Source organism: Leptodactylus fuscus, chromosome 7 (assembly GCF_031893055.1).
Source record: "Leptodactylus fuscus isolate aLepFus1 chromosome 7, aLepFus1.hap2, whole genome shotgun sequence".
Classification (NCBI taxonomy): domain Eukaryota; kingdom Metazoa; phylum Chordata; class Amphibia; order Anura; family Leptodactylidae; genus Leptodactylus; species Leptodactylus fuscus.
This window is the reverse complement of record NC_134271.1, coordinates 121,227,231-121,254,262: the sequence shown is the minus strand read 5'-3', so window position 1 is coordinate 121,254,262 and position 27,032 is coordinate 121,227,231. Positions and strand designations below refer to the sequence as shown.

The window sequence follows — 27,032 nt, the reverse complement described above, 5'->3', positions numbered from 1 at the left end:
TGAGTTTGGATGTTCGGATGTTTGTTCCTCAATCACGCAAAACCCGCTCGACCGATTTGGCTGAAATTTTCCACAAACGTAGTCACTACACCCGATTGCGCAATAGGCTACTTTTCGTCACAATAGCGCACATACGTTTGTGCCAGGACCCCCACAAAACCCAAACTCACACCACCATCTCTGCAATCTCACACAATTTGGACCATAGCAAGCCCCAAAATTCATATTGCCCTCTGCAGCCTCGCCCCTAACCCCACACAATCTCATATACATAGACTTTACCACTTTGCCCCTCACCTTAACAATACTCCAGGAGGCGCTCTTTAACGCTCCGGAGCAGCCATGTTTGCCGACCCCCACCGATCTGACAATCCGCAACACCGCCCACCCATGTCAATACCCCTAGGCGGTCTAATAAATGCAAAAAAAAAAGTTTAAAAAAAGTAAAAAAAATATAAAAACAAATAAAAAGGATTAAAAATTCAAATCACCCCCCCTTTCCCTAGAACACATATAAAAGTAGTTAAAAACTGTGAAACACATACATGTTAGGTATCCCCGCGTCCGAAATCGCCCGCTCTACAAAGCTATACAAATATTTTTCCTGTTCGGTAAACGCCGTAGCGGGAAAAATGGTCAAAAGTGCCAAACCGCCGTTTTTTCACTGTTTTGATTCTGATAAAAATTTGAATAAAAAAGTGATCAAAGCAATAACATTTCCCGAAAATGGTAGAACTACAAAGTACACCCGGCCCCGTAAAAAAAAGACGCCCTATACATCCCCGTACACGCACGTATAAAAAAGTTACGGCTGTCGGAATATGGCGACTTTTCCAAAAAAAAAAAAAAAAAAATTTTTAACACGGTTTTGGATTTTTTTTAAAGGGGTCAAAATGTAAATAAAACCATATAAATTTGGTATCCCTAGCATCGTAACGAAACACAGAATACAGGAGACATGTCATTTTGGTTGCACAGTGAACGCCGTAAAACCAAAGCCCGTAAGAATGTCGCAGAAATGCATTTTTTTCTTCAAATCCACCCCATTCTGAATTTTTTCCCTGCTTCCCAGTACATTATATAGACTAAATAATTGAAGCATCATGAAGAAAAATTTGTCCCACAAAAATTAAGACCTCATATGGCTCTGGGAGCGGAGAAATAAAAAAGTTATGGGGTTTAAAAAGAGAGGAGTCAAGAATGAAAAACGAAAATCAAAAAATGCCATCGGCGGGAAAGGGTTAACTTCAAATCCCTCTGTCTTAAAGTCACTATGTAAAGTTTCTCACAACACCGTATATATAGCAGCTCAAATACAAAGTAACTTCAACACAAAAGTCTCACGTATTCTCTGAATTACAGCAAAAACAAGATACAAAGTTACATTTCATATCCCATCCCTTATACACAGTACGAAAACCTTACCCATGCCTGTATATACCCACTGCTACAATCACCGCAGACGAAGTCGCGGGTACCAGCTAGTAATATATATATGTGTGTGTCAGAATACAGGTAGGGGGGTTGGGGCTATATATATATATATTTATTTATATTATATAATTAGATATGGTTTTATCTTTACACCAGTAGTATTAGTAGTAGTAGTAGTAGTATATGTCTAACATATAAGGTGTGAATGTGTTGTCAACATAGACTTAGAGTTGCATAGCTTGCTGATGAGCAGTATCTGGGCAGCGGTCCTGTGGGGTTCTTGCTGAACGCAGTCGTCTTATGATGGGGTTTGCTGAGCATTTATATTTTACTCTAATACATTCAACTTAATTGCTGCTTCGATTGCTGGATTCAAGGTCAACTGTTTTTAATCCTTAAAGATGTTCATTGTTATCAGAATATTGTCAGGGTAAGCAGTTAATATCCGATCTGTGGTCCCACTCTCTGCACCCCACACATCAGCTGTTTTAACCCCTTCTTGACATCCACTGTACTGTTACAGAGGATTTTTGGTCTTTAAATATGGCGGCTGCTTAGGAGCTGAACAGCTGCCAGAGCTGCGGGCGTTATCCCTACTAAAACCTTGGTCAAAGATGGACACAGTGCCATTTTGGGGTGATCACCGGCCCCCAGAATGAGATCCAGGGACAGTGTTCTGTTACTATTGAAGGCTCCCCAGGCTTGTCAGCAGATCTAGTCTATCCCCAGGCTGATAGAAGTTTAGGTATTTCTCAATACATTGCAATGCATTAGCATTGCAGTGTATTGAATTAGTGATCAGACCCCGGGGGGGGAGAGGGTATGATGAATAAAAAAAAATGTAAAACATATGGTCATTTGGCATTTTCAGACGCAAAGATACCTAATCTAAAAATATTTTTTCCATTTTGTGAACGCCATAGTGGTCTTTGATGACACTGAGCTGTTAGGCCGGCTCTTCTGTCAGTGCAGGGATATTGATCTGAAACTAGCCACTCCGATATATCTGGCACCAGATAGCATGCGCTGGAATCGGACAAGTAAGATGCTAAGCCAAAGAGTTAGGGGGTGGCGACAGGTTATCTTTATTGCTTCATTTCTCTTGTTGTGGCACTGAAGGGAATTTGAACACTTATTGCTTACTGCTTCTGCCCATCGGGGTTCCCTGCATGAAGACATTTTGGGAGATGTTTATCACCCTTCCCCAGAAAATTAGCATAAACTGTCATAAGCAGAGGGTTTTAGGCTTTTTAAATGCACGATGCTGTGTACAAATGGCGTGTTAAATGACGATTGATACCTTATAGGGGCTGTCCAGGATAAAAAAAACCAAAAACTAAAAACATACTCGCCTGTCCCTGTTGCTCCGGTGCCTCACAGCTTGATCTGGTCCTGCTGCTCTGATGTTTTCTTCCAGGGAAGTTCCTATAGCTCATGATCGCTGAGGCCAAGGGACCTGGGATGTCGCAGCCGGGACCAGGGACAGGTAAGTATGTTTTTTGCTTTTTTTTTTTTTCCCCACCTCCCTCCCCCCAGCTGCCGCTTGTCTAGCGAGACAATGAATATTCAGTATGTATTTAATAAAGGTGTTTATGGCAAGAAGCATGTAGCACAATCTAACTGTTTACCCAGCTTCTATACTGCTACACACTGCGCCTGATAAATCCACTTGATAATGCGCATTATGTGCCGTCCTCCTCCTTTATACAAGTGGCCGGGTATGCAGACAGCTTCCGATAATCAGCTTTGTATGACCAGGTCTACAATCCAGCAATCAGGAGAATGCATGTTCTGTATTAAGGAGCTGGTTATCGCGGGCGCCTGTATAATTGGGCCTTATTCAGCAAGTACTTGACTTTAAGGTTTATGGTGTGCCAAGTGCCAGTGTGTGTTTCTGCTCTTGCATTCTGGCATGAATTAGATGTTATTAGTGACCACACATTAAGAAGGAGCCCTGCAAGTGCCTGATTGTAAAGTGGTTTCCTGCCTGCTGCCTGGTTTTGTTTTTTTTTTGTCTAAAAAAACCCTTACTTTAAATAAATATAATTTTGTAATCACAGTTATTAGTAAAACCTTGCCTTAAGATGGCCTCAGAGAGCTATGTGCCAATTGCATCACCAGGGACCATCTCCTGACGGATGCAGATTTCTCATTGTTCAAGCTTCATGGCTTTCATGACATTGAGATTTTTAGCACCGGCAGCACCACAGCGACCTGCCGAGCTTTGTGCCGTAGCAGCTGGCTGCATACCTCATCCAGTGTCATTGAATAAAGCAGCTGTCTGCCCTGGTTTCTGAAGCACAATTCTCTGCTGTAGATTTTTATATTATCTCACAATCCAAATGACTTCAGAGAGTCCTTGCTGTGTATTAATGTGTGCTATATAAAAGGCGGATTCTTCTTCTGAACATCACGTCTTTTCCTATGCTTTCAACCACAACAAGAGGAAACCTGTTGTTCAGAGTCATTGTCCAAAGGTGTTTGGACTATAGATAATAAAGATAAAAACAGTAAATAAGTAGGATAGAAGTATTAATGCGTCTGAACTTTAGTGTTACGCTAGGTTCACATTAGCACTGGCTTTCCATTGTTCGGGTCCATCGGAGGAGAGGCAGACCACTAAAACGGTGGTCGCACATGGAGCCCGGCTATAATGGGGTCAATCAGATGTCCATTGTCTTTAAATTGAAACGGAGGAAAAAAATCCTCAGAGATGAGAATGTAGCCTATGTGAGTTGCATCTAATTCATCTAATTGAATGGGAGCTATGCAAACAATGTAGCATAGTTTGCTACACTGTATCCATAACTGCGGAATTGTGGATACAGTGTAGCTCTGCTGTGCTACGCTGTTTCTATAGCTCTCATTCATCTCATTGGGAGTTAAGGTGCAGAGAAATGGCATAGAGCAGCACAGCTTGGCTGTCCCCATATGCCCTGCCTTAGGGGTCTGGACTGGCAGAAATGATTCCCATCTGTGTCGTACTAAGATAAGAATAACTGTTTAATCTGAGCAGAACTTTGAGCCTAAAAATAACATGATAGTAAAAGGCGGAGATTCACTTCATCATATTTTTGCAGAGATACATTTTAATGTGGGTGTAAGTTGTATAAAGTGAATCTGCCCCCCCCCCCCCCCGACTAAAGCAGCAACATCCATCATTTTTGTATGTACCATAACACGTTTACATCAGACTAAAGTGGATTATGAAATGTTTTACCCATCCCTACACCAAGCTACTATAAAGTGTACCTCCAGTTATAAACCGCATTACAGGTTAATATATGAAATGTTGTAATATATCTTATAAAAGACAGATGATTTCTTTTCCACTTTTCTGGCAGTTACTTTCTTCATATTAGTCTATGGAGATGTGAGGGGGTTACAAAAGACACTGAGATAATTGTCCCTGCTACACTCTACTGTCTCTTACTTTTTTAACACTGCTAGGTAGTAGATAAGAGGCAATAATCAATTAACCTGCCAGAAGGAGAATTTTATTCAGCCGCTCCCAGCTCCATAGAGGTCTATGTGTGAGGCTGAGTATGGAGACCGATATATTGTAAGATAAGGAGCAGGAGAAAAGCTTAATAAGCGGTGAAGAAAATGGATCTCCTTAATAAGATATAATACAAAGTTTCTTATATTCACTTGTACTATTCATTTATGAAAAGTTGTTTATAACTGGAGGTACTCCGTGAAAAAGAAAAGCGGGAACAACCATGACCAAAATGTATTGCGTTTTTTCCCCACAATGCTTTTTACAGAAAGTCTGCAGAGGTTTCATCTGTGAACTTTCTGCGTTTATTACACCTATAGGGAAACCATCAGCATTTCCGTAGGTATAATTGACATGCTGTTATTTCCAAAAATGTGACAGTTTTGGAAAGCGCAGCATTTCCGCTGAGCGGTCACTAGAATCCCATCCACTATGCAGTGACTGTAAAGCGCAAACAAAAGCTGTGTATGTCACCTGGGGCCCTGCCTTAAAGTAGAAATTGGAAATAGGAGTTCAGAGTTTCCCATATAATAATAAAGTTAAGAACCGCTAATCTGTAGTCTACAGATTAATATAAAAGTTTTATCATAATTATAAAGATATTAATGCTGCAGCGAGAGGCTGCGGTGATAGACACATACACTGTTTTTGATGCTGATTTTAGAGCCATAGCCATAAGTAAATTCAGCAGGAAGAAATAGAAGTCCTTCCACCATGCTTTCCATTTCTTATAAACGTACTTTAATTTGAAAAACTGCATAAAAACTGACAGAAACAAAAACTGTTTGTAGGGTCTACATGGTGGCTCAGTGGTTAGCGCTGCAGCCTTGCAGCGCTGGAGTCCTGGGTTCGAATCTTGCCAGAAACAACATCTGCAAGGAGTTTGTATAATCTCCCTATGTTTGCATGGATTTCCTCCCATTCTACAAAGACATACTGGTAGGAAAAAAATGTACATTGTGATTCCTATATGGGGCTCACAATCTACATAAAAAAAAAAACTGCTTGTGTGATTCCAGCCTTTAGCTTTTTAAAGTTCTACAGCAAAATAGGATTCAAGAAAAGGTGTGGAGAGCACACAAAAGCTGTGATCCATACCGACTATAAATACTTTTTATACTCCAGTAGAACAGGTTTCATAGAAGTGTGTGTGTGTGTGTGTGTGTGCGCGGGGGGGGGGGAGATTGTGCAAAGTAAGAATTAATTAACAATTAGTTAATCAATTAACAGAATGCAAGAACAGAAAGAGTAATCTAAATCCCATACATATTTGGTTTGTTTTTTGCCCTTTTCCTTCCATCCGTTCTTCTCTGTACACTTGCATACAGTTTTTGGAGGAATTTGGAAGATAGGTTGTTCCAAAATCTTGGCGAACTAAGCCCAGATCTTCTGTGGATTTAGGTTTGCTCCAATCTTCTCTCTCTTCATGTAATCCCAGACCGGCTGGATGATGGTGAGATCAGGGAACTGCGGGGGCAATATCATCACTTCTCTGAAGGGCGATCACACCAAATATTGGCAACATTTTCACTTCTCATTTGTTCGTTCGGTTTAGTTTTATCCATTAGCAAAATAAAAACTGTTAAAACCTGCCTAAAGCTGAAATCTGTAGAAAACGATATGAACATTGGTTTAATAGTACGATTGGTTTTGTATTCAGAAAGCTAATAGTGAATATACTAATATTGTAGGGGCACAAATGGTTTCTGTATATGAACATTCAGAATAAGAAATGTAACTTTTATATGATTTAAGAGCTTTATGGGGTGACTAGGAATAGAGTTTGCAGCTTATTGGTATTGCCATGTTGTATGTAAGGGGGAATTCTTTTCATTTACATACTTAAAATAGTAGTGGTTGATCAAAGTGAGCCAAATCCTCAAGTCAAGGGCCAATTCCAGGGTCTGTTCACCAGTGATAACTGAATAAAACTATCCTGATCTCCAACACAATAGATCGGCAATAATATATAGTCAGGGTCTGGGGTTGCTAGGTGGGGCGGCATAGACACAAAAGTCCAGATTCTTTAGTCCAAAAACAAAAGTAGTTTATTTTCACTCAAAAAGGTAGTGCAGCAACAAAAGGAAACAATACAAAAATAAATACCTGCCCGGCTAGGCTCTAACTAAACATAGAATAGGTTACCTCACCTAGAATAACAGAAATCAAAAGCCAGTAGAATCATTCAGGGCACAGCTCCAAAAATATGACCCCTCTCTTTCACTCTCCAGCCAAGGTCTGCCAAAGTGTTGCTGCTGGAGCAACTTCTTAAGCCTCCTTGATGAGGAGACTCTCTGCAGCTGAGTCGCTGCCAGAACATCCCCAAAGTGTGGACTGGAGGGGGGTGGAATTACAGGTCCCACTACCAACCTATCTGCCATTCCCAAAAATCTAGCCCAGTACTGAGCATTTACGAAAGGAGTTTTCTCATCTCCCCCACCTGAGTAGTCTGGGTGAGATGTACACCCCCTCTATTACCTGACCAGCCATCGGCTTACAATATATATATATAATATCATTCAACTTTTCTGATACCAGTCTTGGGATTTCCAGATTAGGCTAAGGCCCCACAGGCTGTATCCGCAGCACTAAAGCGCTGCAGGAAGAACCGCTGCGTGAACTCATTACGGTTCTTTCTGCAGTGCTTTTAAGAGAAAGTTCACAGAGTTTTCCTCTGCGGACTTTCTCTTAACATTATATCTACGGGAAAGCCACTGGCGTTTCTGTAGATATAATTGGCATGCTGCGATTTGTAAAGCCGCAACGGCTTTGCAAATCGCAGCGTGTCCACGCTGTGATCTTTTCCGCAAAGTGAGGATGGGATTCGCATGAATCCCATCCACTTTGCCTGCACTGTATAACGCCGTAATTTTTCCCGCAGCGTCTCCGCTGCGGGCAAATAGTGGCAATTCCGGTCCGTGGGCCCCCGGCCTTAGAGGGCGTTAAGGCTACATTTTTCTCTGCACATACATGAGCTAAAACACTTTTGGCTATCTCGAGGCAGGATAAACATTCACCAGAATCCTTACTAGTAAAATTCTGTAGCATGTTCCTCTGCAAGTCACCATGGCAGAAATCACACACAATCTCACGTTTTTTTTTTTTTTTTTTTTTTTGTTGAGGTTCAGAATATTCGGTAGATTTTTTTTTTGCATTGCACGGGCTGAATAGTTGACTTGTTGTGGGTTGAAATCCTGCAGTGGAAGTCACATTATTCCATTCACTTCTCTGCGTGAAAAATGCGGAGAGAAGTGTTGCAAGCGTGCTTTTCAACCCTTTTCATGCAGAAACCACATGGACCCCATTATAGTCTATGGGGTCCACAGATTTCCTAAGGTAACTGCTTTTTTTATGCGGATTAGGTTTCGGGACCCACCGAATGAAAACTCGATTGCAGATGTGAATTTAGCCTGAGTTGTAATGCAGTGACCTCCCAAACAGCCAATGTGTATCTTTCCTTTACAGAATTCACATAAAGCGACAAGTTTGGAGCAGTATCTCTTTGGCTCACTGTATCACAATTCAATATCATGCTTTGACTTTCATTCACAAGACTATAGTCCGCCCCGAAAATGGGACACGTAACGTGTTTCACAAATGGTCGTGTGAATGGCTCATAAATATGAGAAGCAATGAATCTAAAAACTTTGTTTCAGGTTGGTCCCATAATATATAATTTTCTTTTTGGTATTTTATAACATTTCTTAAACTAAACTGGATTACCGACCATGTAAATGGGTGTATCTACCAAATCTCTATGTGTTGGTTTAGGGGATTGTGCCATGGAAATAACCAAACCATCTTGATTTGTCTGGGAATAGTTGTAATTAATGAAATTGGTGTGTTCTAGTAGCAGGAATAGCCTTTTTAGAGGTTTGACGAGAGCTTTGAGTCACTACTTCACACAGCAGTCTGCTTCAGATTGATGGCAATTCTGTATTTCAGACATGAAATCTAACTGTAGCCTTACCTAGGACATGTGTGAAGAGGAGCCCTGGGCTTTTCTGACGTTAGTCCTTCTAGCAACATCACCAACTTTATGTTAACCCCAGGAGCTGGTCTGATTCAGATATAGTTGGGACAGGAGGGTTTCATTTTTTACTTAGTTACATCCCTTGCTCATCCTCTGCTAAGGAATCCAGTGGGTGTGTCTTACTTGTGATTGACCACCCTCCTTCTATGAGTGTACATACAGAGATACGTGCACTGAGTAGACCCGCTCTCTGGACTCCTAAGTCTGTAATAAGCTAAAAATATTTAAATTAAAGAAAAAATACGAGTTAAGGTTCACTCTACTGTTATTGCAGTCCATTTCTGTCATAGGATGAAAGTAAGAACGTAAATGGTGGTAGACTGAAGGATGCAGACAGAGCCCCCTCCATGCAGACAGAGGGGCTTCACCTGCATGTGTTGTTTAATATCCGTTGCTCTCATCCTGTGATGCTCCTCCTGCTGTGTAATATGCAGCCTGCACTTCAGAGTTCAAGTTCCCTTTAAGCCAACAGCAGAAAGTTTAAATCTCCATGAATAATGTGTTGCTAATATTTCTTTATAATTTCTTTTTTTTTTAATATAGTGATTTTTTTTTTAATTTTGATCAATTAGATTTTATACAGAACAAATAGAATATTCTTGAACAATAAGATACCACATCTAAATGTATGAAAAACAGTCTTAAAGGGGCTCTTTCATTAGGAAAGTGATTTTTTTAATTAAACATATACTTGCATAGCCTTTAGAAAGCCTATTCCACACCTACCTTTTGTATGTAAATCGCCTCAGTAGTTTTTGAATGAACCCATTTTTATTCATATACTAGAGAGAGGAGTGCTCGATGAGACTTCCAGTGTTCGCTGGAGGTTAATTAGCATATGAATACAAACTGTCTTATTCAAAAACTACTGAGGCGATTTACATACAAAAGGTAGGTGTGGAATAGCCTTTGTAAAGGCTATGCAAGGATGTGCTTAGTTAAAAATGACTTTTCCCCGTGATAGAGCCCCTTTATACTTACTGTAGGTCATCATACGGTTCTAGTTATGACATTGGATGATGACTTGCCCTGAATATTGACATTTGTAGGCAATTACAAGTTAAACATTTTTGCAGATATAAATAAACATTTTTACAACATTTTAAAGATTTTTTTTAACCATCTTAGTGTTAAAAGACCTTGTCTTGATAGGCTGCAAATGGATATGTTCATGAATGCAGGGACATGGTCTGGCATTTGTCGGAAACCCAGCCAAGATTTCCTTATTGTGGACAGGTTATCAGGCAGGGACACTACATGTATGAGAAGATAACCCGGCCACAATAAGGAAAGGAATGGGTTTCTGACAAGTGTCAGACTATAGAAAGTTCCTGCATTCATGATCATATCCATCAGCAATCTATCAAGACAAAAGACTGTCACCACTAAGATAGTTCGAGAAACTCTTTAAAACACCGCAAATGTTATTATTTGTATTTATTGTATTTACAGGAATGCTTAACATCCAGTTCTGAATTGAGATATGGTTATAGTAAGGAGAAAACACATTTAAAGTTACAACCAAGTCATATGAGTCTAATGTTCATTGGCAAGTAATTTTGTTATGAACTTAGTAGCACGTTTTAATAGAGAGATGACTTTCTTAGTGACAATAGGGTAGAAGAAGATTTGCAGCTGGCCGTGGGAAACCACACACAGGTTACATCAGCCACTTTAGCTAAGAGTTGGCCTATCTAGTTTCTTAAAGAATAGTAGAGGATAGGTAGAAACGTAAATGACCATTCATCCTGGATTCTCTTTTGATATGTAAATATTACTTTTAGAGACATTGCTAATGCTGCACATACCTGTAGCCTTAATATAGAGCAGTTGAGATGCTGAAGTTACCTTGTTTTCTTTTAAAAGAAAGGAAATGATGTTTCTGAGCACCAAGAGAATGAGGAGCATTCATCGGAGTTCTCCAGGAGGAAAATCCTCTCCAACTGGGACCGCTACGAGGCGACAGAAAAAGAGACGGAGCCTGAAGTGCTGCAGCGTGGGACAGATTACAGTGTCCTCTTAAGTTCTGCAGGTTGGTGCACACATCTCTTTATAAATCCAAGTATCCTTTCATGTATGTTCCCATGTATGTCCTTGCGGGCTCCTATTAAAACCGGAAGGTCAGGAAAGGTTTATTTTGTGCAGCTAGACATTGTTTTTTGTGAATTCTTGGTTTGTATATTTCTGACAATGCGTAGGTAGGAGCTGGCATTTACCGGATTGCTTGCCATGTGCCCAAGGGATTTTTGAGCTGAAAATGTGGACTTTTTAGAAGAAATATTCTTTGTCTCTTTTACGAAATAGATAATCCCTTGATGGCTACAAAATAGAGAGTAACAATATATTGTGGTTTGGCAGAACATGAACGTCTGCAAAGAAACAATGTGTCAGTAGGGTTTTTATTTTCCAGAAATAACGTTTTCAGTATATTTGGAGAATATCAGTCTGCACCTGGTGGAGTCATGAAAAGTTGTTATTGCTGCTCTCTACATAGGTGCAGTAACATTGCTACACATTGCTGCCATACTAAAACCTCATAGAATCCCACTGCACTGCTTCTACTTCTCATATTTAAGATATATTGATGTCTGCACACCACCAAAACATCTGCTGGAAGATGCTGTGATTGTTTTCATTTATGTATATAAAGGATCCCACTCGAAGCCACTTGGTTTCTTTGTATTTGCGTTTATTTACAATAAAAGTGTATACTACTTGGTGTTAGAAATAAACGTTTTCGGCCTGACCGGCCTTCATCAGACTCTACAACAAAATAAAGTAAAATAACAAAACAAGATAAGTGAGTATTCCACCATAGTAGTACAGTCTAAACTGGTGTATACAGACTGGACTATGTACAGTATAAACATATATAACATCATCACGTTACATGTTGATCTTGAAAATTCTAGAGCTCCATACAATACTGGGACAGAACATTCCTGTGGCGTACATGCTGTATGATAGTATACAAAGATATTGAGACGACGACTCATCGTGTAGGTCCTTGGTCTCTTAGTGGTAGTCAAAGGATTAGATGAAGAGGTGTCATTTTGAGAGAGAATGTATTCCACCCTTACAACAAAAGAGTGTAAAGAATCCATATTGTGAAGTATTGTCCTAATAAGCCCCCTAAGAAGCATAAAGAAAGGTGAGTAGGTGGTTAGGGAAATGGTAAAAAACAGCGTACCAGTAGTTAGTCGTATGACAAATTTAGGACAAGAAAGACGTCCAAGGTAAAGGTGTTAGTACCTAATGGACACAAGAATAAAGTATGTTATTTCTATCACTAATGGCCATGTCAACCGCTGTAAAGGTATATGAACTAAGCTCACCTCAATCGTTACTCGTAAACGTGAGGTAATTGGCTGCAAGTATCGGTGATTGCGATAAATGTAGGCAGTAAATGTGCAAATGCTGCAAAAGATGATAGACATAATGAGTAGGGTCCATGAACACATATCTGGTTGGTAAGAGCCCCTAGTGGTATCCCCAAATGTACACCGTTTTACCTTTAAGGCAAATGTCTGTTGGTGATTAGTGGCAAAGCATGGATGATGCTGGTAGCCTAGGATAGGGATCTGTAAATAACAAGGCCCAAAGTTTAGCGAAAAAAGTTAATGCAGAGCATAATAAGCAAGGACTCCAGTGTATATACCTGAAAGAGCGGATGGCTGCACGTCCTATCTCATTGGTGGTGTGGTAGGTACTAGGCTTGATGTGTGTTTTAAATTGATAAGACGCTGACGTCACGTTGCACGTGCAATGTGCGTCAGTCGGCATCGAGACACGCCCCTTCGCGGACAGGAGCCGCTACCAGGGTCGAACAAGGCAGTCATGAGAGTAATGTAATCTCATGTTGCCTGTTCCGGTGCCTCTCTTATACTCATTGGTGGCGTGGTGTACACTGGGCTAAGCGCGGAACGCCACCAATGAGTATAAGAGAGGCACCGGAACAGGCAACATGAGATTACATTACTCTCATGACTGCCTTGTTCGGCCCTGGTAGCGGCTCCTGTCCGCGAAGGGGCGTGTCTCGATGCCGACTGACGTCATGACGCACGTCGCACGTGCAACGTGACGTCAGCGTCTTATCAATTTAAAACACACATCAAGCCTAGTACCTACCACACCACCAATGAGATAGGACGTGCAGCCATCCGCTCTTTCAGGTATATACACTGGAGTCCTTGCTTATTATGCTCTGCATTAACTTTTTTCGCTAAACTTTGGGCCTTGTTATTTACAGATCCCTATCCTAGGCTACCAGCATCATCCATGCTTTGCCACTAATCACCAACAGACATTTGCCTTAAAGGTAAAACGGTGTACATTTGGGGATACCACTAGGGGCTCTTACCAACCAGATATGTGTTCATGGACCCTACTCATTATGTCTATCATCTTTTGCAGCATTTGCACATTTACTGCCTACATTTATCGCAATCACCGATACTTGCAGCCAATTACCTCACGTTTACGAGTAACGATTGAGGTGAGCTTAGTTCATATACCTTTACAGCGGTTGACATGGCCATTAGTGATAGAAATAACATACTTTATTCTTGTGTCCGTTAGGTACTAACACCTTTACCTTGGACGTCTTTCTTGTCCTAAATTTGTCATACGACTAACTACTGGTACGCTGTTTTTTACCATTTCCCTAACCACCTACTCACCTTTCTTTATGCTTCTTAGGGGGCTTATTAGGACAATACTTCACAATATGGATTCTTTACACTCTTTTGTTGTAAGGGTGGAATACATTCTCTCTCAAAATGACACCTCTTCATCTAATCCTTTGACTACCACTAAGAGACCAAGGACCTACACGATGAGTCGTCGTCTCAATATCTTTGTATACTATCATACAGCATGTACGCCACAGGAATGTTCTGTCCCAGTATTGTATGGAGCTCTAGAATTTTCAAGATCAACATGTAACATGATGATGTTATATATGTTTATACTGTACATAGTCCAGTCTGTATACACCAGTTTAGACTGTACTACTATGGTGGAATACTCACTTATCTTGTTTTGTTATTTTACTTTATTTTGTTGTAGAGTCTGATGAAGGCCGGTCAGGCCGAAAACGTTTATTTCTAACACCAAGTAGTATACACTTTTATTGTAAATAAACGCAAATACAAAGAAACCAAGTGGCTTCGAGTGGGATCCTTTATATAATTGAGTACGGATTGGGACCCTATCCCACACACGAATTTACCCAGTTTCATCACACCCCCTGGTTTATGTTTTCATTTATGGTTTCATCAAATTCGCAACATGAGTTTTTCTTTCAATGTCGGATATTGTGTACATGCATAAAATATTTGTTATAGTTTCATATTGCATTATTGCCAGTCAGGTGTCCTTGTCTAGGTCATGAAAGTGGATTTTCGGACAACACTGAAGGAAATGTGTCATAACAGTTTAAGGCTATGGCTCCATGTAGTGAGCCACAGCTAAAAAGCACAAGGAAAAGACAGTGGCATTGCGAGGAAAATTGCCCCTGTTATACCTATATGGCAAACGTGAAAGTGTGTCCATCCGTATAGTTGACATGCTGAAAATTGACAAAAACGTGAAGGTTTTTAAAATCGTAGGATGTCACATGGCTTGTGAAGCACATGCAGTGCTAAGGGGGTGCTGCAGCAGCTTCTAAGAGCTGAATCTTGGGGGTTCTGGATGCCTGGCCTCCTATGGATCTTATTCACCTCAATCTATAGGTGTCAGCAGTCACCATAGATTAAGTTTGCTGAAGATGGAGTTGTTATTGAGCTCATGCTAGTTGTGAAAATCTGTTTTGTCTAAGCTCTCCATAGTGTTGGGTTCAGGCAGACAGAATAATCATGGGGTTTGGACCTCTATATTAAAACAAAATAGAGCCCTGATCCCTATCCTATATGAAGTAAAAGACACTGGCACTCTTAATGTGGTTTCAGACTCTATACAGCATTTGACCCTCTTTGGCACTGCTTTGTATTAGACCATTGTAGCTGACCACTGGACACGCTCATGTAAACATCACCTCTGTGGCCAGCGATTCGCTGCTGCAGTCCTATTACATCGGCAAGGAGCTGAGGATGGAAACAAGACAAGCGGATAGAAGTAGTTCACAATTCAGCTAGTGTTTTTCTTGTTTTTCTTATATATTTGGAGCTTGCTGGGTGTTATTATAAGGAATTTGAAAACTCCTTAGCACACAATGATGTATAATGCCCGCTGAATGCCATATATGTATGCCACTGTGATCTCACAGGCTTAGATATTGCAGGGAATGGCTGCTATCAAAGCTATTTATCCACCTAGATGGTGGGTCAACAGTAACAATGGGATCTAGGAGATTAGACAAGGGAATAAAGAATTTCGCCCACCACACCACTGGTGTCTTGAGAATGCAGCCGTGCCTTAATGGATTACCTATCAGTATGTAACTGACAGGCAATAATAATTTGGTGTGTGGAGTATAAGAAAAAAATATAAAAGCAATCAAACAATCTCATTCTCAAGTTCCGACTTCGTGGGACTAACAAACAACAAAATAAAGTAATGTTCACAGTAAAATAAAAGCGAAAAAAAAGAGAAAATTCCATAAAATATTTTTATTATCATTATTTTTTAATGAAAAGTTGCTCACACCTACCATATAAAGAAAAGCGTTTGGACACAGCTCTTTATTATTGTACTCACATCTGATTGTCACAAGTATGTAAAATCCGGCCCCTCGCCATTCAATCCCCTTTATAAACATTTGTGATAGGATGACTTGTTCTGAAGAGCTCACTGAATGCCACAATAGTATAAGATGCAGCAGACTAGTCAATGTCTTCCCTCTTAGATATTCCACATCAACTGTGAATAGTGTTATTGAAAAATGGAAGCATTTAGGAACCAAGGCATCTCGCACGAATAGTACAAAGCAAAGTTATAGACCTGGGGATGCCAAGTGCTGAGCACATAGTGCATAAAAGTCTCCAACACTCTTCTGATTTGGTAATTGCTCAGCTCTAAACCTCTTCCGGCATTAACATCAGCATGAAAACTGTGCACCACGAGGCTCATAGCATGGGTTTCCATGGCTGAGCAGCTACTGACAAGCTTGAAGTACATGGACTGTGCTGCCACTGGACTCTGGAGCAGTGGAAACATGTCCTATGGAGTGACGGAAGTCAGCAGAGTACTTTATCTCCGTAATGAGACTGCCTTTGCAACTATTTTCAATCAAACCAAAACAGGTCATATCACTAGGCTTCTTGATAGACAGGTATTAATCTATAGAAAGCGAGCTTTCCAAAATGTGGCGATAGAGTAATGTTTTTTTTGGGTCTTTTGTCATCAAGAAAAACTTGTTGAGTGATGAGTCACACTTTACTATTTGGCAGTGGGCAAGTCTGGGTTTGGTTAATATTATAACTGTGTGGCTGCATTGTGCCAAGCATAAAGTTTGGTGGAGACATAATGCTATAGGGTTACTTTTCAAGGGATAGCCTAGACCCTTTGTTTTAGTTTAGGGAAATATTAATGTTTCAGCATGGTAAGTCATTTTGGAAAAATGATTGCTTACAACTTAGTTTGGGGAAGGCTGATGGTCATGTGCATGGCCACTTATTGGATGGAGACTTTAGGATCTTTGCAGTTCTACTGGTCCACAGGATAGGAGGTGACCTGCTGATCTGTGGGAGTCCAACTGCTGGGACCCCACCCATCACTAGAACAATAGTCTTACTTTGTGTCTGTCCGAAAGACGCGGCAGACTGAGCATAGTCTGTTGGTTCATTTAGATGTGAGAATGGGATTCCAAGGAGTCGGACCACCACAAACCTGCATGTGTTTCCTGTGGATAGGGTACAACATTAAAGCTTGAGTCAACCACTTTAAGCTTTTAATATCCGAGGATCAAATGAACTTTATTCATGGTTATGGTTGACAAACTAAAGATGCTTGCAGGAGGAAGTACAGGGTCATAGGACCACTCTTGAATACCGTCAAGGCCCTGTATTCATGTCACCTGTATTTAATAAATTTTTATTTTATTTTATTTTTTTGGAACATTGAATATCTCAAATGAAATGATACAAGGTTATCCATTGTCCCAGTTCATTTTGCAGTAAAACCCTGCAGATTCTTATAAAACATAATAGGTTATTAGCTCCTATTCTCAGGCCGCCCTTTGTAAATTAATTATAGGAAAGTGTCAGGTCTTACCCATTAAACAACCTCTAAGGACCTTAAAGAACTAATGGAAAGGAAGTTCCCATACCAGTGGGTAAATACTAATCTGTAATACTTTAAATATTGCAGATAGCATCTTAAAAAATAATTGAAAAAGACCAAAGAACTCTCCTTGATACAGTCTGCGAAGATATTGTACACAGATCATCAAATTAAAGCTATATTGGATGTCAAGAACTAATGCCTTCAAAATAAGTAGACTACTGAAAATACTTTTCATTTTTCACAAACTTCCCTTAAGGATCTCTTTTGGCTGTGTAAGACTGATTCAATCCACATAAAGGGAAGGCAGGAGAAAGTACAGAACGCAGAGAACTTGACATACATATGGATGATATCACATATACAGGGGCACTGGGAATCCCAAATTTATTTACCTAATATAAAACTGTAATATTATAAAGCTTTAATGTTACAAATTTGTGGTTGGAAGATGTATCCTTGGAGAGGGGTATACTAGATATTTCTTCCCTATAAGAGGAATGGATATTGAAATGCTAAGGTGGGCTTCACAAGGGCAGATTTGCTCTGGGAAAAATGCATCGGACATTGGCCGTATTTCCTGGACTAAGCCCTGAGCCAGGAACCAGAATCCAAGCAGCATAGTGTTGTATGATTTTAGGAGTCCCTACCTCCCTAGAAGGACTTTAGTCCTATTGAAAGCAGGATGACAATACTGGACAGTAGTATTGCAGGAAGCCAGGGACTCCTGACATCATAGATCACTATAATGCTTGGAGTCTCTGTTCTGCCTCCGTGTCCAGCCAAGGAAATATACCCGACATCTGTTCTGAATTTCATATACCGTATCTGCCCATGTGAAGCCGACCAAAGATTGAAAAATGTAATCGTCCACTTTCAGCCAATCTACCTTACATTATTTCCAGGATGCTTAGGATTGGGACCTCTTGTGTAGAGAGCAAGTCCTTAAAGGGGTATTCCCACGTAACATGCTCGCCAATCTTCACTGCTGTAAAATCTTCTTTGTTCCTGGTTTCTTGCGTCATTTGGTGGGCGGGGTTTCACATGCAACCTGCCGTTTAGCTGCACCACCAAATTAGCGTGTAGCTCCGCCCACCACATAGCGTGATCCTATGAGGCGGCTGAAGGGCCTGTGATGTCATCAAAGGTCCTCAATAAACACTATATGCACAATATTGAACTATGAAGTACAGGCAGGAGTAACTCCATTCTGTGTTACATACAGAGACTGCCTCTCTCTGCCATAATGAACACAATTGAATTGACTAGCCTGATAACTGGGAGAACAGAAGACAAGTTCAGAAATGAAAGCAGCTCCTCTCCCCTATCTGATAGCAGGAGGCTAGGTCACGTGGTGTAGACACAGGAATATCTAGAAACACAGGCTCGCTTCCCTGCACTTAGCCTGCACTTACATCCACATTAACAAGCAGTATAGATAGGATCCTTGTGATGGGACAACCCCTTTAATAAATGTGCAGATTTTAGTTAGAGCTATTTCTGTCGCTTGACCCATACCAGGCAGGTAACTGGTGGAAACCAGGGCTTTGGAGTTGGAGTCGGAGTTGGGGTTAGTTTTGGGTGGAGTTAGTCAGAAAAAAATTACAGACTCCACCATTAAAAAAACAAAACAAAAAGAAAATGTAGTTTTTAAAGTTCTAAACAATTATCCATATTTTTTCCTGAATTATGGCAGGTTTACCATGGCTTTCAGTTATTTATGAAGCAGTTAGACCATGGGAAAATAGGCAAGTCTGAGTCAGTGGTTTGGCCTACTGACTACGCATTTCTGGTGGGAATAGAGTATTACCTTCTTGGCAGACTTGTATCACAAGATTAATTCTGTTCAACCAAAATGCTTCGGAGCAGCTAAGATGTATAGGGTTTGGCAGCTGAAAAGTTTAATTAGCACTTTTATGTTTGCAGATCGTATCAGAATTCAGAAAATGAGTGGGAATATGTTATAAGGTATACATGTAACAAAGCACATGTAACAACCATGCCTAGATTGTTATAAAAGATCTAAGTGAGCTTCTATCAGTATCTAAGAAGGGGACCCAGTTTGATCAAAGTTCATAAGACCTGTACGGGAGGCCTAGAGACTTGAACGGGTTTTCCTATGACCTAGCATAGGCTATCAGTAAATGATCAGTGGGGTCTGACATTAGGGGGCAAGGCTGTAATTGCACCACATAGCCACTCTGAAACAAAGGGTGAGCTATGTAACCAGTGAAGGGGTCACAGTGCGGACATGAGCGCAGCGGCTACTCTGAAACTCTTTCTCTTTTGGTACCAAAGTAAACAAACTCTTGATGGAAGACACTACTTCTGTCATGTTTTTTACATTATAGTCAGTGGAAACAGATCTAGAAAGAGGGGGCTCAGTCTGTGTCCATCACTCTCTTGTGCACACCTTTCCTGAAACTATTGTCCTTTTTGCCTCATAATCCAACAAACCCCTTTACTTTTATCAGGAAGTCTATCTACATTTAGAAATATTAGTGTGAGATCCCCGACTGCCTGTTACATGACTACAGAGACGTTCACACTCCTGTTGTGAATGTCCCATATGGACAACGCACTCCAAGAGCAGTGTGAACGTCTCCATAGTCAGCAGCAGCTTGTTGTAGAGCAGGAGGAGCTGAGCAGACTAATAATTAGTATTGTGTGAAAAGATGCACAACGACCTGTCATTTATCTATTGGACATCGAGGAGCCGGTGCTATCAGTCATAAGGGGGAGACTGTGCGTCACTGATGGCTCCGCCTCTTTGACTTTTCAGCATCGCACGGAGACATCAATGGATCAATCGCAGGTTGTACTGCATATTTACTAACAATAAAATAAACTCATTTTCTCCTGCTCTGTATCGTCTTACCTATAGATGGTTTACATTTTCCATGTGACCGGTTAATTTAAAAGCTAAAACAGACTGTTAAACTTTATTCTGTAAGTGACCAAGAGCGAAGAACAAACAGCTCTCGTGTAAGTATGATGGACATAAGTTGCAGGTAGGCCATGCTTGTTCCTCTTTCCCAGCTATTTTCTCTCCTAACATGCTTAGTTCATCTGGCATAAAGATACGGTTGATACGCCTGTCTCTGGGACGTGGCATGGACGATGCTGTCTCTTTAGATTGCCATCAGTTGTGTCAGATGCTAAATATAGACACAATGTAGAATCGTTTTCCTGCTTCAGGATTCTATTACTTTGTCTTATGGGGTTAGTTGGGCAGCCACTTGCCCGAGGCTGGCGCGTGTCATTCCCATTCTCCAGCTGTCTCTATACCAGGTTTGAAATTCTGTGACAAGACAAGCTTGACCCATATCGGAGAGCATGAAAGCCGAGGGAGACAAAGGTTTGGAAAGACAAGCTTACCGGGTCACAACATTGCACAACCTGGTAATAGGTTTACCAAATACCAGCAATGTCAATACCGTTCTTCTGATATTGAAGGCCTGCCCTTTCTTGCTACTGAAAAAATATAGTCCACTTGTCTAGCAGAAACACTCTCCTTATTTATATTGAGTGTTAAATTATTATTTTGTAATCTGTGCTAAAGTTTTTGTTCCATTTACGGCTATTTTTATAGGTATGGCTTCGTACGTGGAATCGCTTTTCCTCCCCCGGTTTCACACAAAGAGTTTGAGATTTGCTCTTTCATGAAGCTACTTGCATTGTTTTTGTGATATCCTTCTTGCTTTCCCTCCACACTTCAGCTCTAACAATGCTAAGTGCTTCCCAGCTGTCAGATGCATTGACAGTCAGCTTTTAGAAACCATTCATCCACCTTTTTCATATGTACTTTGTTTTCTGCTCTCTTTCTATCTATCATTAGAATCTATCGGGGTTTAGCCTTGCTCCTGCTCAGGGGTGTGTACGTCTTATTGAAGGTACCCTCTGTTAAACACTTTACCCTGCCATAAATGCTTGTTTTTCCTTATTGAATATCCTGCTCCGTTCTGTTCTAAGATTTTTTCAGTGATTTCTTGTCTTCAGTATATAAAGAAAACTGAAAATTGCCTCTAATTTGGAGGCAAAATTATATTAGAGAATTGCAAACAGCAATTTTATTTCATGTACCAATCAAAGTATTTATTTTTTTTAGGGAGGGGGCAAATTAACGGAGTCTTACACACAAACTGGAAAACTCAGGGTAGATTGGGTGTAGGGTAAAATTAAAGGGGGTTTCCCACAAACCTAAACAGATTAAAGAGGACCTTTCATGGTTTGGGGCGCAGGCAGTTCTATATACTGCTGGAAAGCCGACCGTGCGCTGAATTCAGCGCACGATCGGCTTTCACAATCTGTGCCACGGGTAAAGAGCTTTTGGTCCCGGTATCCAAAGAAAAAGGCAGTACTCCGTTGTTTTCAAAAAGACAATCGTGAAGTTTATGCCATGTGTATAGGCAACGTTTCAGTTCTGACGAGCCTTGGGGATATCTATCTATCTATCTATCTATCTATCTATCTATCTATCGTCAGAGTCTGGGGTTGCTAGGTGGCGTGACATAGACACACAAGTCCAGTTTCTTGCCCGGCTAGGCTCTAACTAAACATAGAATAGGTTACCTCACCTAGAATAACAGAAATCCAAAAGCCAGTAGAATCATTCAGGACACAGCTCCAAAATTATGAACTCTCTGTTGGCTCTCCAGCCAAGCTCTGCCCCCAGTCTGCTGCTGGAGCAACTTCTTAAGCTCCCATGATGAGCAGACTCTCTGCAGCTGAGTCGCTGCCGGAACATCCCCAAAGTGTGGACTGGAGGGGGGTGGAATGACAGGTCCCACTACCAACCTACCTGCCATTCCTTAAAATCCAGCCCAATACTGAGCATTTACCAAAATGCTCAGCAGACGAAAGTTGTCTCCTGAGAGCAAACATTCCTTCATATATATATATATATATATATATATATATATATATATATATATATATATATATATATATATATAATCCTTACCAGAACTACAGACCAAATTTAGTCATTGTCAGTTTAGGGATTATATAAGACAAGATCTAAGGCTCTGTTCACTAGTGTCATGGGTCTGTTTGCAACATGAAATTTTCTAAAGGATGCTGCCAAATTGTGACTGGATTTATCATCTTTAAAGGGGTCCATGGGAGAGTCTGCATTTTTTATGCCAAGAACATAGCTGGAGTCTGTGCTGTTTTCACTGCAAAGATACCTGAAAGTCTCAATGGACTCCATTAAAGCAAGTATAAACAGAGAGAACAATATTATTTGTAAAGGTTTCAGGGGAGGTACACCCACTATAGTGCTGTTATCAAAACTGATCCCAAGAGAGCACTAGAATAAAAGAAGTACACGTACGTAAAAACATCTGTGACATTTCCTTAATTTCAACCTTTTGTAGAAGCAAAATCATTTTAGGAACTTACATTGGTATAAAACACTGTTTCCTTCCAATATAAAGATGGCATACCAAGTTCAGACAACTTTTTATTTCTGAGAAGAGGAACATCTTGTGAAATAACAGAAAAAAAGAATAGGAAAGAGGGGACCCCATCAGTATATTCTGCAAAATTGCTGAAGGCAATAGATAGGGGGTAAGAGACCATAGTAAGTAGCCTCATGACCAAAAAGATCTGATGCTTGTCACTATCACCACTACTCGGAAGGCAGTTGTGTAACATTACAGCGCCCCCTCTGGATTGATTGACAACTGTATTGTCCATCCAGTAGACCATTGCAGCCATCACTCAGAGCAGAGGGGAAGGTTTATGTTGCAGCTAACAGCAAAGACCTGAGGGTACTTTAGTATTAGGGACAGGACGGGTAGCATTTGCAGGAGTGACATGTACTGGATTAAAATTTTTCCTCCTAGTTCATTCTGCCTCTAAAACCACCTACAGAGCTATGTTTATAGAGGTCACCAGGTCTCCAATCAAATATCATTATATATAGACATATAGTTCTAAGCTTTTCCTAGGTGGTGACCCTTATGAATTTAGGGCTAATGAATTTGTATGTTTACCTGTAGAGGTTTAAATTTAAATTAAATAAATTAATTTAAAGCTCCTGGACCCCAGCACCAAATCTGTAAAGAGGCCCCTACCTACCTTGAGTCGTTTAGCACAGTGGTACGTTTTCTATAGCATAGGGACCTTTAGGGGTCCTGTCAGACTCCAGGGTCTTGCATTGACTACTTATGCCCCTGTTTCCATGCTGTTTCATGCATGATTTCTAATCTACCATGTTAATTGTTTAATCCAGAGTGCAGGTAGCATGTTTTAGAGCAGGAGGGGATGAGCAGATTGGTTATAAATTTTAAGGATTCAATATAATTTGTGAGTTATTACTTTATCTCTCTGGTGTTTCTATTTTAGTAATCAAGTGGGCGGTAATATTCAGCGGTTCACAACTAGTTTTTGCACACTCAGGTGGAAGGCTGTCAATCACAGAGTATGAGCGCCCCCCTGGACTCAGTAGGTACATACGGTATATTACATAATACTACTATGTTTATCATGTGGCACCTGCTGACTGTTACTGCACTGTGACACAATGTAGATGACTTCAGTAGCCGTTCATTACTCCATCGCAGACTACTTGGCAGGAGCCTCTTTATTTTTACGCCGCTGATTATTTAATTTATGTTTTGCATTTTATAAAGTCTCTTGCTCTGACTAACCTGGCGCACAGCGGTAATGATAACATTGTGTATCTGCATGGTGAGCCATAGAAACACTAGGTATTGCTTGGCATATGATGGGAAATTACATTCACAAGATGATGTGACTTAAAAAAATCAGAGGCTAATGATGTAAAATTAAAATTCAATTGGAATTTAATTATTTGGCCCCAGGAGGCGGCGCAGGCATTCCCAGTACATCAGTCAGTTCATGGCATCATTAAGTCTGAGTGGCCATTGCTGGCAAGAAACATCACCCGTGACTTGATCGTTTTCTAGGATATTTTCCTTCTTCTATTCTTGTGGGTTTTTTTTTGTTTTTTTTTCCCTAGAACTTCTTTAAGAAGCAAGATACACAGTTGTCTATTCTCAGCGTGACTGCCGGTAATGATCAATGAGTAAGTGAAGGGAATGCTTAGTAAAGCCTGCCGTACCAGTGTTTGTTTTCATGCTTACATTTCATTCCATGTAAATACGTCGCCTGGAAATCTTTGCATTTTTTTTTTCTTGTAATAGGGCTTGTCATGTCCTCTAATCTCCTTGATTTTTTTTTTATACTTTTAGGCTGACGCCACTGTATTTAATCCACCTAGGTTTTTATTTAATGGCTAATACTTCCTGTTCCAGAGAGCTCTTTTTTTACGTTATTTTTGACTACTGATAAAAACTGTCAAGTGGGCGGTCTCCACAGTCCTACAGATACACTGATTTAGATTCTGGGTAGTAGAGACCACCTATTTGACAGCCGTTATCAGTAGCTGAAAGAATGGCACCTTTACCTCCGAAATGGGGCAAAAAATAAAATTGTCAAAGGATTTTATTTATGCTATCTGCAGCATTTGGTGGGTGTTAGGGTGGCGTCCTGATTTTTGATTCAAAGTGTAACAGTCTTGGCAGCTTCAAAGAAGTAGATGGAGTGCCCGTCATGCAACCATACTGGCACTCCATTCATGAGGAGGCTATGGGGGGACTTTCCTGATCACTGGGGGATTCGGCGATCAGACACTTGGATAGAGGATAAGTGTCTATAATGGCACAATCCATTTACTAAAGAGGAGGTCGCCTGGTATATTAGTAAATACTTGTATTCTTTATGAAATAACCATTATGGAGCAGCTTTCCTTCAAACTCTACATTTTATTTTTCTTCTGTTATTCCTACTAGAAATGTCTAATCTCTACTTAAAACCAGTGGTAACACCCATTGTTCATTTATGCACACATTTCTAGGAGAAATGGAAGACACATCCTAGAATTATCAGAAAAAATGTTCCATCATTCTTCTATTCTGTATTAAATGTTAACTGAAATAGACATGTCAGGAGAGGTGAGCAATTTATCCCATGTCTTATGGATAGGGGATAAATCATTTCCCTAGTGTAACCCCTTTAATGTTTTCGTTTTTGTACTTGACCTGTAGAGGAAGAGTCCAGCGCTCAATAATCTTGAAATGGCTTGTAGTCAAGCATTCATTAGACATAGTTCCAAAAAAGATTTTAATACAAAATTACCAGAGAAGATCGGTTTCAAAGTATGTTGTTCCAACCAACCAGAAGAAATTTATTTGCCTTTAATCTCTCTTTTTTTTTGTAACCTTAAAAGGAACCAATTTGGTTCAAGTGCTTGACAATCTCTTTTGTTAGTTTAGTGTAATACACTTAGAAAATGAAGTGATTTCAGTGCAGAAATAGGGATATGTCCCTAAGGTCTCTTGCAGTTATTGTGAAAATCTGCTAAACTGCTGAATTCTCTTTCCAGTCATCTATCATCCTAAGGCTAGATACACACGACCATGTCTGTATTGTACGGACTGTATTACAGACGCAAATTCTGTCCCTGCCGTGTTAAATAAGAGTTTGCTTTGTTCCTTGCCCGCCAGCTTTACCTTTATTCTGTGCGATAAGCAAATTCTACCCAATTCTCCTGAGTGCAAGATGTGCTTTTTACTCTGAGGAGGGGCCTGAACAGAAAACCTTTCCGCTCTTAACTCACTTGGACCATTTCCTTGCTGTTACCTATCCTAAGTGTCCATGCACACAACTGTGTGTGCATCTGAGTTGGGGGGACGAGTTTATCGCATATTATTACTAATTGGAGTCGGTAAGAAATTTCTCCCCTGAAATGGGGCAATTGGCATAAGCCTCATGGTTTTTTTTTTTTTTTTTTTTTTTTTTTTTACCCTCCCCTGGATCAATACTGTAGGGGACTGTAGGCTTATAGGTTGGACTTGTGTCTTCATCCAACCTCATCTACTATATAACTATGAATGCAGTCGGATGACATCCTACTTCATTCCGTGATGCATTCACCTCTACTGGGCTTCTGAATCCATTCCGTTTCACTAACATGGATGATTGTATCAGAATGGATCCAGAAGCCCAAAAGATGTGAATATATCACGGAATGACTCTGGGGTGTTACTCTGAGTGTCATCTGACAGCATACATAACCACCATGAAACAGACAATGTGCAATGTAGACAATGAAGAGGTCACAGCATGAGTGCTTTGACCTTCAAACAACTGGTTAGCCAGGGGTCCTGGATGTGGTACATCCACTGATCTGTTATTGATAACCTGTCCTGAGGATAAATCTTCAGAAGAAAGTAACTGAGCAACCTCTTTAAAGGGGTTGACCACTTGTACAGTTTTCCAGAATACTTCCGTACTTTCATTATAGTTTTCGAGATCTCTGCTTGCTGTCTTTCATTCTGCTTACTTCTAGTGGATGAAATTCTGACCATGGGCATGTGATGTACGGTCCAGGGTCATGTGATGTGCCGTCCAGGGTCATGTGATGTGCCGTCCAGGGTCATGTGATGTACGCACAGGTGCTTGTTATAATCACAGCCCAGCAATCAGACATCTGCCTATTAATGAACTGTGCCCCTGTGTGCTCATCACATGACCATGGACTGATTTTTATCCACTAGAAATAACAGAATGAATAACAGCAAGCAGAGATCTAGAAAACTGTGAGGAATTGTTACAGAAAGTATATAGAGAAATTGTGTATATATATTTTTTTATTATATAAACAATAACATTTTTTTCACAATATTGGTCAGAAAGTGCCCAACCCCTTTAAGGATAGGAAATTTTGAAGGGGTTATCCAATTTTAAAAACTAAATATCCAATTGAATCCACTACGTATGGCCACCTTTACGCCTACTCTGTGTACTAGCAAAATG

General features: G+C 40.4%; 2 protein-coding genes across 3 annotated transcripts in view; one reads left to right on the top strand and one right to left on the bottom strand.

Moving 5' to 3' along the window:
• AVEN (apoptosis and caspase activation inhibitor) overlaps positions 1 to 27,032 on the top strand; it is a 351,487-nt gene that overhangs the window by 6,053 nt on the left and 318,402 nt on the right. For both annotated transcript variants that reach the window (XM_075283009.1, XM_075283008.1), the window contains exon 2: positions 10,833 to 10,998. In XM_075283009.1, the coding sequence (XP_075139110.1) occupies positions 10,833 to 10,998 (166 nt within the window). The remainder of the gene's footprint in view (positions 1 to 10,832; positions 10,999 to 27,032) is intronic.
• CHRM5 (cholinergic receptor muscarinic 5) overlaps positions 1 to 27,032 on the bottom strand; it is a 146,250-nt gene that overhangs the window by 14,527 nt on the left and 104,691 nt on the right. The window lies entirely within an intron of this gene.